At 51.1% G+C, this 15,227-nt stretch overlaps 2 protein-coding genes across 2 annotated transcripts in view; both read left to right on the top strand.

The window, feature by feature from the left end:
- The window catches only part of CHST3 (carbohydrate (chondroitin 6) sulfotransferase 3), a 1,211-nt gene extending 805 nt beyond the window's left edge, over positions 1 to 406 (top strand). The window contains exon 3 of the mRNA XM_010181288.1: positions 18 to 406. Coding sequence (XP_010179590.1) covers positions 18 to 406 — 389 coding nt within the window. The remainder of the gene's footprint in view (positions 1 to 17) is intronic.
- A 9,121-nt stretch (positions 407 to 9,527) lies between these two features.
- The window catches only part of AIFM2 (apoptosis-inducing factor, mitochondrion-associated, 2), a 5,871-nt gene continuing 171 nt past the window's right edge, over positions 9,528 to 15,227 (top strand). The window contains exons 1-8 of the mRNA XM_010181287.1: positions 9,528 to 9,702; positions 10,564 to 10,679; positions 12,007 to 12,126; positions 12,526 to 12,618; positions 12,939 to 13,047; positions 13,256 to 13,408; positions 14,161 to 14,361; positions 15,212 to 15,226. Of these exons, the coding sequence (XP_010179589.1) occupies positions 9,528 to 9,702; positions 10,564 to 10,679; positions 12,007 to 12,126; positions 12,526 to 12,618; positions 12,939 to 13,047; positions 13,256 to 13,408; positions 14,161 to 14,361; positions 15,212 to 15,226 (982 nt within the window). The remainder of the gene's footprint in view (positions 9,703 to 10,563; positions 10,680 to 12,006; positions 12,127 to 12,525; positions 12,619 to 12,938; positions 13,048 to 13,255; positions 13,409 to 14,160; positions 14,362 to 15,211; position 15,227) is intronic.

Below are 15,227 nucleotides of genomic sequence, written 5' to 3'. Positions count from 1 at the left end.
GGAAAACTCCCCCCACAAACCCCGCCGCTGCGGCCCCCTGAACATCACCCTGGCCGCCGAGGCGTGCCAGCGCAAGCAGCACGTGGCCCTGAAGACGGTGCGCATCCGGCAGCTGGAGTTCCTGCAGCCGCTGGTGGAGGACCCTCGGCTGGACGTGCGCATCATCCAGCTGGTGCGGGACCCCCGGGCCGTCCTGGCCTCCCGCATGGTGGCCTTCTCGGGCAAGTACGAGACCTGGAAGAAGTGGGCATCCGAAGGGGAGGCTCCTCTCCGTGAGGAGGTGGTGCAGGACGCTTGCGCCCCAGCCATGCAGCTTTTTGGCTACAAACTGGCCAGCAGCCCCGCTGCGCTGGCTAACCGCTCCTTCAGCTTGCTGGAGGAGGCACAGCCCTCCTGGGTCACGTAACGGCGGGGGGGGGGGGCGGGGAATGGGGGGCTGCAGCCGTGCTCCCAGCTGGCCCAGAGGAGACCCGGGGGGTTCTGCTCCCACAGATGCTCCTCAGTGCTGCTGGGAGGAAAGCAGCAGCCCCAGGAGCTGGAGCGTCCAGGTGAAGCAGACCCCAGGGTCCTGCAGAGCCTGAATTACACCATTTCTCCAGGAATGGGGAAATCACAAGGGTGAAAGGTGGCAGGAAAAGGCAGGGGGTCGGCACCAGGGCCACCTCTCCAGCTTGGGGGCTGCACTGAGGAAGAGGAGGGTGAGGGCAAGCGGAGGATGATGGCTGAGCACCTCTGCATTGCCCCACCTTAGCTAGGACAAGACTCCTGTGGTGCCAGCAAGGACCCAGACCCCAGAGGCCTTACTGGTTTAGTGCCTTCAAACACCAGCACAGACTGGGAACTGCCCCAGCTGGGGCAGGAGCTGCCCACATTGCCCCAGCCAGCACTTGGGCTGCAATGAAATGAGATGATTTCTTGGACTGATGCTCTTCAAAGTTGGTTTGGGGTTTGTTTTTCCCCCCTTTTTTTGTTTTTCTTTTTCTCTGTGTATTTACATACCAGGGTTGCAAGGCAAATTTATTTATTTATTATGTGAAAAAGTGGGGGAGGCAGGTCAAGGAGCTAAGCCCAAAAAATCACAGCAGCGCAACGTACCACAAAGAACCAGAGAGACACCCAGAGCTGAGGTGGCGGAGCTTGGGTTTCAGCCAGAGACCACCAAGTGCCCTGCAGCATGATCCGAGGAGAGCCCGCAGGGACCGATGGGCTGTAACCTCCCAAGACCCTTGGCAGAGCACAGCCAGAGCCAGGGCTGCACCCACCCCATGCAGGAGTGACCGTGACCCTCAGCGACTGCTGCGAGACAGCCAGACTTACTTGATTGAAAACAAAAATACAACAGCACAGAGTCCAAAGCATCTCCTGTCTCCTTGCTATTCATCTGTATCCTCCACCTGGGGGGAACCCCAGAAATACTTGCCAGCAGCACTCGTGGGTAACCAATACCTGGCAGAGGCACAGGGAGTTTCAGAGTGTTTGCCAGATGCAGACGTTCGCCCAGCAACAGCCTGGTGCTGAGCTGCCCCCTCCCATTCACATTTAATGAATTTAAAATGCCTATTTTTAGCCCATTTCACAACACATCCTTTTACTCCCCATGTATTTTGGGTTACGCCAGCCACTCAAGGGAGAAGCCAGACGTTTCAGCATAGGGTGGTGGTTGTCTCCACCTAAGGCTTGCTGGGGAGCCTCGAGGGGTCCCCTCTGCACCCTGGGCATAAGCAGCAGCCCCACATCACCTCTCCCCAACCAGAGCTGCTGGGTGAAAGCAAAAACAAATAAGTAAAATCAGGCAATGGCAGCAGCTGGCCACAGCTGGGCTGCGTTTCTGCTGGCGGAGGGCAGCCAGGAGGAACGCACTGAGGCTCCGGTGACGAGCTGCGGTTGGGGCAAGCTCACAAAAGCCACGTTTTTGACCCAAGAGGGAGAACAGAGGCAGCATTGAGGAGCATGGGGCCGGCCAGTGGGGAGCAGCCATGCTGGAGCCCTGAGCGGCCGCCTGCCCTCCCCGCACCAGCTGGGGAGGTTTTCCGAGCACGGCTCAGAGCATCTGGCCTCAAGGTGTGAATTTAGGGTACTCGACACTGGCCGGGTTTAGAGAGGGTACAAAAAAAATGGGGTTTTCTTTGCATTGAGCAGTGGGGGTGATGCCCTTATTGCTTGCAGGCGATGGAGAATCGTCACCCTCCCTCCCTGTCTCGCATGCAGCTTTTGGCATCACAAGCAGCCCTGGGTTTACCCAGTGAATCGGGTTTTGTCTGGAGGCTTCCCGCTGGGAAAGCGGCAGGGTCGCCGAGGTCGGCTGGATACCCCGCAGCTGCGTGCTGGGAAAAACCTCCGAGCTCAAGCAGAACATGGCCAAACTGAGGGCAACGGTTACAGGCGAATGCTTCTCCTGTGCTTCTGCAAAAGTACCCGCTAGGTTGTGTTTTGCAAAGCAAATAAAGTTTAAATTAATTGTCGGAGCCACGCTGAGCTGAGGCCAGAGGGGACAGTGACAACTGCCCTTTCTCACTTGCGTTGTCTGCACAGGCTCAGCCTTGGCTGGCTCCTGCCTGTCATTTCTAGCTAAGCAAGAATATTTCTTCCTGGACACCCTCCAGCTTCCTGTCAAAAATGTCACAGGACAGAAAGAAAATGGGCCCCCGACCCATGCAGATTTCCGCAGGGACTAATTGCTCCCATTAAACCCACGTAGTCGTGACTCTCGCACGATGCCAGATACATCGGGAAGCCACAAGGAACACGCGGCTCCTTTTGAGAACAAAGCAGCTGAATTCTCCCTGTGCCAACCAGAGGGAGGTTTGTCCATCCAGGAGGGGCATCTACTGCTCACCCTGCCCTGACAGCTGCCAGGCCTCGCTCTTGTTCTTCCCTAGAGGAAGAAAGGCATGGATCTGGGAGAAAAAGCATCCACTGGGAAAATCACAGCAAAAAGAAATGCCTTAGAGCAAGCCCGTACCTACCTTCAGGCAGGCAACGCAGGAGTCCCATGGCAGGGGCCACAATGGATGCAGCGTCACCCTCCCTCCATCCACACGTATGCCAAAAAAACTCACCCACTTTTCATGGGATTCAAGCTTTCAGAAATAACACAGCTTCTGAAAGGGTCAGGCTTGCCTTAAAACAAGCAGACAAATAAAAGAGCACCCCCCCACACTCCCACCACTCCTAGGCTCCCACTCCTTACTTCCCCAGGCCAAGGCTATTCCCACTCCTCCCCTAACCCACCCAGTGCAGATCAGTGTCTGCGGATGTGCTGCCTCCAGCCTCACCTGCTCATCTTGTCAGCTGTATTTTGGGGGACATTTGGTCACATTGTGGTGATTGTCACCAGAGAGACATTTTCTGCGAGTAGCCCTGGAGCATTCAGGGGACACATGTCCTGCAGGACAGGGCCACCAGCCGAAGCCAGCTTTTACTCTGTGGGTTTATTGCAGGTGACACAAGATGATGTGACACCAGTGAGAGCTTTAATAAATTATGTGTGCACTGTTTCCCTCTAAACGGGATCTCCGGTTAATGCTTCCGCCTGCCGGTCTAACCCAGACTTGACTTTGGATGGCAAGGTACACCCCGCTGTGCCTCTGCCTCCCTCTTGAAGACGCATGGCTCTCTGGGGCCGTGCTGGCAGGGCTGGCCTTGCCATGGAGGAACAATTCTTGCTTGAGTCAGAAGATGCCAGTGCCCGCTAAGTAAGAGGCAGGCAGGTCTCTGAAATGATGCCTTAGACACCATGTTGTTTAATGCATGGCCAAGGTGGCAAACTGCTACCCGCAGCTGGCAAGGTGAATGTCTGCTGGGCCACGAAGCCAAGTCTCCAGGCTGGCCTACAGAAATGCATAAAAAGGCCTTTTTCCAGCTTGGCATGAGGTCTGTCCCAAACCTCAGGCATCGTGGCTGCTCTGCTGTCTGTCCTGACCCCCCGTCCCCTTCCTCTCACTTGCTCCAGCTCCATTTAATGGGATCGGACGAGGTAATCCCCCACATCCCTTTGCAGTGCTATTGGATGGGATTTCTGCAATGGGGCTGGAAGGAAACCCATGGCCCAAGTGCCCTCACTTGGCCCCACTGGCTTCTGCTGGAGGCCAGATCTGCTCTTGCCCTTCAGTCCATCGAGGGGCTCGGGGCAATTCTAATGGGAAGCTGTTGCATGACTACAGCTCCATCCCCTGAACCCCGGGCTAGCGGGGGACCCATGGGCCAGCGAGGGGCTGGGGGCAGCAGCACACGTGGCCATTTCAGCATTAAATGACAGCCTTGTTTTCTGTGGTTTTTTTTTCTGTTGTTGTTTTTTTTCTTTGGTTTTTGTTGTTGCTGTGTTTGTTTGTTTGGTTTTGTTTTTTTAAGAGACTGCATGCCTGACCAGACCGCATTTCTTGGTCCGCATCCCATATTTATCCTGTAATTACACCTTTGGACAAAGGCTGCCTGTCTGTGAGACTGATTTTTTTAAGGACACAGTTTTATTATACGCTGTGCTTTCACTGCAATGAAATCTTGGATGGCGGGGGAGAAAACTCCTCACAGTTTGGGGGTGAAAGCTGTTCTTCCTCAAAACCTGCCCCAAGAGCAAAGAAGATTTCCCAAGCCCTCTCCCTTCCATTTCTTGAGGAAAACCCAACCGCTCTGCCACCCCACGAAGATTAATGCCACAAAAACCCTCTCTGTGTTGTCCTGTAAGCGAAAGGTGCCACCAAGCCGTGGGCTCCTCTGCCAGAGAGGCCTTTGCAATCCACACAGTCAACCGGCTAAGCTGGATAAAGCTGATTAAGCTCCTCGTTGCACCTGACTGGATCACAGCAGAAGGGATGAATTCCCACAAAACAGCTTCTCCATAAAATTTCTAATGGCCGCCACATGCTTGGCTCTGGAGGGAAGATTTGCACCACATAAAAACATGAGGCGGTTGGTGGAGCTGTTTGAGCAGGGGTTTCCTCCAAGGGGAAGGAGAGCCCTGTCTGCCCACGCTCACCCCATGCCAGGGGCTGAATCAGCCGAATAGCAGACACCGTTGCATTTCACCTTTGGGGTTTTCCTGAATATCTCTTCCGGGTGGGATCTGCAACCAATTTATGGGCAGGCACATACACAAGCACTGCCTATAATACACGTGACAGGCTGGTCCAGCCGGACCAAAATAAGGTAACTTTGGTGCTGTGGTTTATGGGAAGCGGCCAGTGGCTGGTCCTCTCGAGCTGATGTCACTGAAAACTTGAAATGAAAACTGAGGTTTGTTGGGGAAAGAATAAACAAAATGGGAACTTATTGATTTTTGCTAAAAGCAAATTTAGTTTATAAGGTATAAAATAGCTGGTTTTGATGTTTAAAAGCAGGCAGAAACTGGTCTGAGTTGTTTTTTCCAGGCAATCCTTTTCCCTGGTCTGGCAGATTCCACTCCAGTTGCAGCAGAGATCCCCAAGATGCAGGAGGCTGACCAGAGCATCCGGGCAAAATGCAACCCCTCACCTCACCCCCAGAAGACACAAAAATGCCCTTTCCCTGCAGCGCAGCCTGGAGGGCTGCAGCAAAGCTGCTGCTGCTAGGGCTGTTGCAGGATGATGTGCAGGCAGCGTCTGTGGGCAGAGGGAATGTAGTGCTTGAGGCTGCTGATACATAAGAGGACGAGCACAAGCGTCCTTGGGTTTTGCAGTGATAGCTGCTAGCCAGACACATAGTCACAGAGTCTCCGTGGAAGCAATTACTCCACAGCAAGTTTGATGACATTTATTGTTAAGTCCTGAATCATTTGTTCGTGTTCACAAGGGACTTTTTTCCCTCCTATGCTGAAGCCAGGACGAGCGGCAGCTGGGACAAGTCTCCTTTGGTTTTACAGTTGGCAGGGGACAAACAGGACACCTCCAGCAGCCCAAGCTTTGCCAGGAGACATGTGGCCTTCAGGCTGGCCCAGAAGGGAGAGCAAGTGTCTGGAGGAGACCAAGGGGGGGGATGTTAACGCTCTTCTAGCCCATCAAGGCCTACTGTGAAGTTAAAGAGGCTAACCCACCCTGCTGCTCCTGGTGGACAGGACAAGGAGGCACAGAATTATGGGAGGGTTCAGGCAAGTGCAGAGCAGAGGTGCTTGTGGCATCCTAAGGTCCATCCATGCAGCACTGTTGTACCCATCCTTTGATTTAGCGTACTCAGAGGAATGTCTTAGCTCTGGCTGTTGTCATGTTAAACCTAATGAGGGGAAGATGCAGACAGGTATATACCTGCCTGCATGACATCTCAGAACTGCAGAGATGGGGCAGGAGCATCCCACAGAACCCCTTCTCTACGCCTCTTCCTTCCCACTGGACCCCTGCCATCCCACAGGGAGCACACGGTCCATGGGGCAGGCGCAATGGAAAGGCCAGGGAGCTTGGAGGAAGCCAGGGCAGCCTGCCCCCAGCCTTCCTGCTTGCCTCTGTCCTACAGATCACCAGCAGAAGACAAAGCCCTCTCTGAAGCTGACCAGCTCTTACCTCAGCTGTCTGTTTGCAGCCGGCTGGAGAAATATCATCAAAACAACGTATCTGCCAATGCTGAGCGCACACCTGCACACAGAAGGCTCTCTCTGACCACAGTTTTGAGCATTCAGAGTTTCTTCCCATTTGCCTGGAATTGGATGCGAGGTTTTCACAAAGGCTCCTTTTACCCTCCCCATTTGCTTTGGGCTCTGTTTTTGCCCTGTTTTGCAAGACCTTGTCTTGTTTGTTGGTGCATCTCCAACTTGCCAGTCCTGACGTTTTTTACCTTTTCTTTGAAAGGTGATCCTGCTCTTCGGGTGTACAACTGACTTCATCATCCAATGATAGCCCTCATCGCCTGGAAACCACACTGTGCAGGGCTGTCCTCGCCAGGGACTTTGTCTCAATTTGAAAGCAAGCAGAAGACAGCCAAACCCACTGCTTGCAATGCCTTGGAATGCTTTGCATTTGACTTGGATGAAGAGATTTGCCTCGTGAACAGAAAAGTTAGGGCAGGAACAGGATCTTTTTATTTGCTGCAGGTCTGGTGCATATATATCTGAAGGGGAAAACACCACATGGTTGGGGAAAATAGGGGAGTATTCTTGGAATAATGAATTTCTCCCAGCAGCGGGTATGTGCTGCAAAATACATGCAAATGCCTGGCTTGAAAAGCTGAAAACTGCCTCTGTAAAAGTGAGAACTGGGCATAAAGGTGCAGGGGAAAGGGAAGAGGGCAGTAGCACATGGGAAGTGGTGACTGATCCTTAGCTTTCCTATCTTCTAGGACTGGGCCTTTGATCCATCTTTGCTCCAGCAGGATGAAATGCCTAGGGAGTTATGCAGTTAAGGACAACCCTGCCAGGGAGGGGATGGGTCCACACACACCAGATGCGAAGCAAGCCCGTCCATGTAATTTGAGGGCAGAGCTTAAATCAGGTTTTTATTGTTGCATTCATCCCTACAGAAATGAAGGCAGGTTTGGTTTTTTACATTTTTTGTACTGAATTATCCTTTCTCAAAGCCGGCCATCACCAGGCTGTTCCAGGAGCCTCCTCACAGATCAATGCCCATGCACGTACCAGATCTGGGAGCAGATCTGGAGTGCTATTACCCCAGGGATACTTCCCAGCCTCTGGATATTCATAGCTCCCAGATTTCTGGGCTAGAACGACTGTCTCTGTGTTTAGCAGCTCACAAGGATTTATCTTCCCTGGATTAATAAAAATTATTTTTTCCCCACTGAAGTTTTTAGCACCCTCCAACCAATCCCTGTGTAACAAAAAGCGCAGCCCTGCCCTCAGCTTATTTCAGCTTAAGCTGTGAGTTGTCCTACCAAGGACCTTCTGCTGCTCCTGGCTTTATTGTCCACTGTTCAATCCCTCCTCTCCTGGCTCTCTTCCAGGCTGAAGAGTCCCACTGTGCGAAGCAGAAACACCCTCAATGTTTTCGACCTCTTTGTTGAAGGCCTCAAACCCTCCCTACGACAGAAAGGAGGGTGTCCAGTGCCACATGCTGGACTTGGACACCCGTAGCCAAGCCAGCTGCACCCTCTGGTGGCAACCCTTAGGGCAGGCCCTGCATTTCCTGGGGAAAACAAGATGTGAATTCTTTTACCTGTCTCCCACTCATGAGTCTGGGGGGAGTTTTGCTCAGGACTCTGTTGGGAAGGGGCTTTGGCACCAGGATGGCATTCACTTAAGGAGGAATGAGGAGCAGAGGGAGCCCTCAAACCATCATGGGAAGGGGAGCGTGGGGGCCAGCTCTGCCAGCTCACAACGCTGCAGTGTGTGCAGCAGCTTTATTTATCCACACAGCTAGCAGCTATATTTATCTGGAATGCCACAGGAGCCTAAAGTCTTCGGGGTAATTTCTGTGCTGCAGAAGAGCATGATCTGGATGTCCTTTTTACTGTAAACCTTCATCTTTGCTACCTGCTCCCTTTCTGCAGAGGCCTTTGCTATCCTCTCAGTCCTTTCCTGCTCCTCCTTACATCCCACCATCTCCACCAGTGATGCTGGGCTCATATTCCCTCTGTCCCTCTAACACAGCCCTCTCTGGGCTCCTTTTCCTGCTGCCAGTAGGAGCAAGCTACATCTTAATTTCTTTCTCCAAGGGAGCCATTTCACTTGGTGAAGGGAGTGAGCATCCTCTGGCTGCATTCCTCACCCAGGCTGCAGTCTCAGCCACTTTGTGGGTTTCCTAATGAGCCTCTCACAAGCCACAGCCGCCAAGGGCTGAGAAATGTGAATTTTCGCAGTAAGGGCAGGAGCAGGGCACCCCTCTGCTGCCAGCTCCCAGCTGCCTCCCAAAAGGGGGCATTAAACCAGTTGTGGGTTTAAGCAACATTCATAGCTGACAAAGGACAAGCCAAGGTGGACAGACAAAGCCCGATGTTCAGGAACTTTCTGAAACCATCTCCTTTTTTGTTTGTTGTTTGTTTGTTTTAAAGATGAGCTCATGAGTTTTTAATGCTGGGTTTTGGCAGGACTGACTGCACAATCTCAGCAATAGCAGAGCCCCTTGCCTCGCACAGCATCCTTACCTGCTGCCAGGCTGCAGCTGCAGCACCCAAGCCAGCAGGCTCAGCCAGGGCAGTTCCCCTGGTCTTTGGGTGTTTATCACTTTTAAAACACAGCTCTTCGTTCACAAGATACTTAAGGTCTCCTCTCACGTTGAGGATGTATGTGGAGGGACGTAAGGATGGTAAAAGGGGAAATATTCTGTGCTTGGGACTCTGTTGCTGACCTGGGTAGACGCCGCGCCCCAGCAGGGAGCATTGCCCCGCTGCCCTGCCTCCCCAGGAAGGCCAAAGTCTGCGGATTGGGCTCAGACCTTGAGAAACTCAACTCCTCCCTGCAGCTTTACGGCTGAACAGCTTGGCAAGCGTAACTCCACCCGCCGCGGGGGCCTGGCCAGGCGGACCCCCCCCCGCCGCGGGGAGAGGCGGGGAGCGAGTGGGAGGGCGCTGGGCCGCTCCCTTCCCCGCCCCCGATCGGGCCAGCCCCGGGCTTTCGGCTTCCCGGCCCGGGCGCTGGGCAGGGAGCGGGCGGGGCGGCCGGGCAGTGCCGAACGATGGGAGCCCGCGTGTCCGTGGATGACTCCGTGCGGGTGGTGGTGGTCGGGGGTGGCTTTGGAGGCACGGCGGCCGCCAGCTTGCTGAAGTCCTGGGCCATCCCCTTCGTGCTGGTGGACGTGAAAGACGCTTTCCATCACAACGTCGCTGCCCTCCGAGCCGCCGTGGAGAGCGGTAAGGGCTCAGTTGATTTTCACAGCCTTCTTCCTGCGTGGGTCCCGGCGGGTCAGCTCTCCTATCCCCCACCAGTGACCACAACAGCTCGGAGGTTCTCAGGGAGTAGGGGAACAGGGTTCCTCCTCTGCCCCCAGTGATGATGCAGGCCCTGACATTTTCTACCTGGAAAACAGATACTTGGCTCTGCGAGGACCCACAGACCAGTCATGTTAGGCCAATTGCATGTTGTCTGCTAGGAAGACTGAGCAAAAAGTTTAGAAGGTGACTAAGCTAAACCCCGCAGCAGCTGAAAGGGATGACTGAATGCTTTTGTATCTGGTACTTGAAATGTCAAGGAGTTCAGCAGTGAGGCCTTGGATGATAAAATTCTGTTGGTGAGCTGCTCAGGCTTGTTTGGGATCTCACTTGGGAGACTGGGCTAACCCCATTACTCTAGTCACTGATGATTTAGAGGGAAAATCTCATGTTCAAAGATGAGAACAAGTGGAAAAAAAAGATTTCAAAAGCATGGTCTGAGAGGCAGATAATGTGACAAAAAGCCTCTGACATCTTGCCTGAAGTGCCCTGGACCACAGTGGAGCACTTACTGGCAAACCAGTACAGGAGATGCTGTACAGGGAACAGAGACAAAGCAACCTAGCTGAGGTGTCACCTGGCCTCTGAGGAGCTGCTCTTGTCACCAGGTCCAAGGCAAAGGTCCTGAAGCCCATTGCTAGGCAGATAATGCACAGCAGAAGCCCAGCCTGTGGTCAGTGCAGCAGAGCTTTTGTCTGAGCAAGGATGGCGTGAGGGAAGAAGAGGGGTTTGTTAGCTTCTGCAGAATGAGATCTCTTCCCTGTCGTCTCCTCTTAACCACAGGATTTGCCAAGAAGACTTTCATCTCCTACTCTGTCACCTTTGGGGACAGCTTCCGACAAGGCGAGGTTGTTGGCATAGACCCCGAGAGGCAACAAATCCTGCTTAGTGATGGTGAGGTGGGTGATACAGCAACGTGCAGTGAGTCTGCCTCACGGGACCATCTGCTAATGCAGAGTCAGCCTTCAGTAGGGTGTGCTGTGAATCTCAACCTTCTCAGGGGTTTTCTTCAGCTATGTTATGGCTGTGAGAATGCAGTACTCCAAATCTAGGCTATGTTGGTGATGTCTGGTTGGAGAATTTACTTGGAATTTAGGTTTCAGACTGCTGCTCATGCTTGGAGTCCTCTGGAGGGAAAGAATGAGATGAGCAGCACCACAGAGCAGCTACAGAAATTTGGCCTCTGAGCAGGAAGAGGAGTGTAACACTCCAGAGGAGCGTGTGCGTGCATGCAGGAGAGAATCGTGCTCTGGGAAAAACAAACCAGACCTTTGCCCTCAAGTTGAACGAGAGCTGAGAATGCTACAGTTCGGCTGTGGCAGGCTCCCGTATCTCTTACAGTGCGGGTCAGCTAAGTGCACAAACCCTGACCAATCCAATAGTCCCAGGCTCGGAGTTCACACACACAACAGGGTTCCTGTTCTGATGTAACCCTCAGCTTGGTTGAAATACCTGACTCAACCTAAGCTCTCTGTGAAGTCACCAACTGCTTTACTCTAGGTTTCTGCCGCCTATGGGCAGATACACAAGGGCTCATGCTTAATACTAGTCCTGTAACTTTGGCAAGTAGAGAGGAATGAAACCAATGCCCTACCTCTATGGAAGGTTGCTCTAGGGAGAACCAGGGCCCTAGCCATGTCCTCTAAAACCAAGAGGCAATGTGGGGAAATGCTGTAGCATTTAGTCATCCTGAGGAGCGTGGCAACAGAAAGCATCTTTCCCTGTACCCAGCATCCCTTCTAGCCAAGCTAAGTGGCCTAGAGCTGCGGTGTGCACTAATTACCACACCTCATCTAGTGCTCAGATGTGCTTTTATTCTTAGAGCTGGATTTAGAGCTCAACAATTAACCCTGGTGCTCAGATCCTTATCTAACTGCAGGAAGAAACAAGTACAGCAGCTCTGATAACTTTTTTCAGCCAGAGCATCTCATCTCTGCTCAGAAGAGGGCGAAGGGGAGTAGTCTCTCCAGCCAGCTGTGATGGTAGCTTCAGTGTCTGGCATAAATACCAGGCTATTTCCTGTAAACTTGTGGCAATTTTTTCAAAGCTTTCAGCTCACCTGAAGAATGGTGTTTCTCTCAGACTCTAAGGAAGGTAGCTGGTGTCACCTGGACCACATCTCTTCCTAAAGTCTAAATAACTGTGTTCAACTGTGTTCTAGGATTTTTTTATTTCTTTATTTTTTTTAAGAAGTCTAACATCCTGTTCCACCTTCTGCCCTCCCAGGAGCTTCACTACTCCCACCTCATTCTTGCAACAGGCAGCGATGGGCCGTTCCCTGGGAAGTTCAACAAAGTCATTGACATAGAAAGTGCCATCCAGACCTACGAAGACATGGTTAAGGAGGTGAGGAATTAACTTATTTCCTAAGCAGCATTACCTGCCTTTGTTTAGCTTCCCTGTCCCAGATACCACTATGGGTATCTGGAGCTATCTGTGCCTAAGAACAAGAGACCACGATGCCTGCAGGGACAGGCCAGGGAGAAGGAGCACATGCTGTGTGCCCCTGGGGAAGATCAGCTGTCTGTACAAGTGGAAACCTGAAATGTTCAAGAGTTACAGTGTACACAGGAAGAGCGCATGTGGCTCTCATTTTTCTGTTGTTTCTTCTTAACAAACTAGGTGGTTTATTGCTGTTGGACCAGCGCTGTAGCTCAGAAAGGTCTGTTCACAGAGTGACTGAAGGTATCTGACTTCCTGCATGCAACAGTTCTCTTGTAACATGAGTTTCTTCTTTATTCCAAGATTGAGAAATCTGATCGCATCTTGGTAGTGGGAGGTGGTTCTGCTGGAGTCGAGATGGCTGCAGAGATCAAAACAGAGTACCCAGCCAAAAAGGTAGTAGCATATTAGTTACAATTAACTTCATCCTTGTTTCTGAGACTGTTCTTCTGTGATGGTCCTGCTGGAGGTATCTGAGATCACTGCAAATCAGGAGTTCCCATGTAATGGCAGCCTTCACCCCCACTGCCTCCTCTTCTGAGAGCACCCTATAGACTGTCACCAGCAATTCTTGACAGAAGATGCTTTTCACTGGCTCACTCTCCTTAGGCATTACAGTGGGGTGGAAGTAAGCTAGCTGTAGCTGCTCCCAACCAGCATGTGACAAGTCCCTCCTCATTCCTGTGTCCCCATCTTTGCCGTTTTGTCCCCAACAGGTCACCCTCATTCACTCAAAAACTGCACTAGCAGATGTGGAGCTGCTAGATAGCGTCCGTCAGGAGGTGAAAGAGATCCTCCTCAGAAAAGGAGTGTGCCTCTTATTAAGTATGTACTTAACGATGCCTCTGAAGATCTAGACTCTAAAACTCTGTAAGCTGCACTTCCTTTATCCAAAACATCTTCTGACATCTTCTTTCTGACTTCTTTGACTAAGCATGGCTCCCTTGAATTCCTGTTTGTCTAGATACACCTGGGCTAGCTGGACACAGCAGCCTAGTAAAGGTTTGTCACCCGGGGCTCTCTGTCACAACAGGTGAAAGGGTCAGCAATATGGAAAACCTCACACCAAACCGGTTCCAGAAGGACATGGTAGTGAGGACAGAAAAAGGCACTGAGGTGGTTGCTGACATGGTGATCCTGTGCACGGGGATAAAGGTTAACTCCTCAGCATACACTGCTGCATTTGGTAAGTGAAAAAGTCACTGGGTGGGGAGAAGCAATACAGTTCTTCAATGTCTTGTACTTGAGTACTGTGAGGTTAGGAATCAACCTTATACAACCCACAGTGGTTATTCCATGATACAGCAAATACTCTAACATCACATTAAATACGTAACTGTGAATTGTGACCTTTGGAAACGTACAGACCATACATAGATCGTGTGGCCAACAGTCTTCTCCAGTTCCTTCTGCTACTAACTCCAAGGAACCTTAGTGTCCTAGTACAGCATGAGGCAGATGACACCTACAAGTTGATGGTAACTCCTGCTGTTAAGGCCAGGATTTCATCCTACATATAAGCGTGCTGAGTTCTGAGCAAGAACAGGCTCAGCACATTCAGTGTTCTTGCTGAACTGTCAGTGACACAGGGTGTTCAGCCGATTAGTTATCTGGTGATACATCTTCAGTCCAAGACCTCTTGCAGCCCATTTCAGTTATGGCACTACAACTACGGAGCATATTACCATTGTAGTCTTTCTCAGGCTGCGTACACTAGCTCTTAATGTTTCTTAAGGATGATTCCTTGCATGAGACTGCAGTAATTAACTGCAGCAGGGTAAAAAGCATCTCTTCCCTAACCTGTAGAGAAGAGAGTGAAAAAACAACTCCTTACTTTGTGTCGATGACATATTTGATAGCATCATCAGCATTTTGGGGTCCCAGGCCACAGTAAGCAATACAAAGCTCCTTCTGAAAACTTACTGTTTCGCAAAACAGGGGACAAAATGGCAAGTAACAGTGCTTTGAAAGTTAACAAGCACCTCCAGCTAGAAGGCTATGAGAACATCTATGCCATTGGGGACTGTGCAGATCTGAAGGAACCAAAGATGGCCTACCATGCTGGGCTCCACGCCAACATTGCAGTGACAAATATCATCAACAGCCTGACACATAAGCCTCTTAAAACCTACGAACCAGGTAAGGTAATCTCCTAGCACCTGGCCTTAGCTGTTGGGCTGCTTTTCTGCAGGTAACAGCTGTTTAGGAACTCACAATTGGGGTTGACTACGTAAAGTTATAGCTCAGGCTTCATCTTAGTTCTTGCCAAAGACATCGTAGACTGTAATTACCTGTGCCAGTCTACAGATGCAGTGTGTCCTTTCTTCGCTAATGTCTTTCTGATAAAACTACTGGTGGGTGTCTGCTATTCATCACACTTGTTTCCTTTTCTTTAAATTGCTTACTGTCCAGCTGAATGCTAGGAACAAGAAGATGACTTTCTTCTCCTTTATCCTCTTAAACTGTGCAACACAAATGGAATAGTCTACTCTCAAAAATCTAGCTAGGTGATGGGTCTCATTAATAAGCAATTGATGTAAATACCTACCATAACTATGTGTAAATACTTACCATAAATATGTTGAAAGCTGTTTCACATGGATGAAAGGTATCAGGAGAGCAGTTTGGTTTTTAAAGGCTGCCTTGTCTATTTACATTTCTTTCTACTTAATTTTTGTTGTCTACCTCTTGGGACTCCCTCTTGGGAGGAGAGGATCATTCTACATTATGCACACAGACAGCCCAGTCCTTCAGCAATCCCATTACTGAAAGAGGTAGAGCAGATGGTAGAGAGAGTTGCAAGTAGTTCTCCTTGGACCTGCTTCTTTGTCATGCAGCACGTGGGTCCTGTGCTTAGCAGTATGTGTGGGTATAAGGGGGGATGAGGGTGGGAAGGGAGGGTTCAGAGGAAATGCAACACCTATGTTTAGTGGGGTTTGATACTTAGCTTTGAAACTGCTTAACTTAAACCTCTACATCTTCTTTCCAGGGTCACTAACATTCCT

Source organism: Mesitornis unicolor, unplaced genomic scaffold (genome assembly GCF_000695765.1).
Source record: "Mesitornis unicolor isolate BGI_N332 unplaced genomic scaffold, ASM69576v1 scaffold4213, whole genome shotgun sequence".
Classification (NCBI taxonomy): domain Eukaryota; kingdom Metazoa; phylum Chordata; class Aves; order Mesitornithiformes; family Mesitornithidae; genus Mesitornis; species Mesitornis unicolor.
Note: the sequence above shows the minus strand (reverse complement) of the source record. Positions and strands in the feature narration are given on the sequence as shown.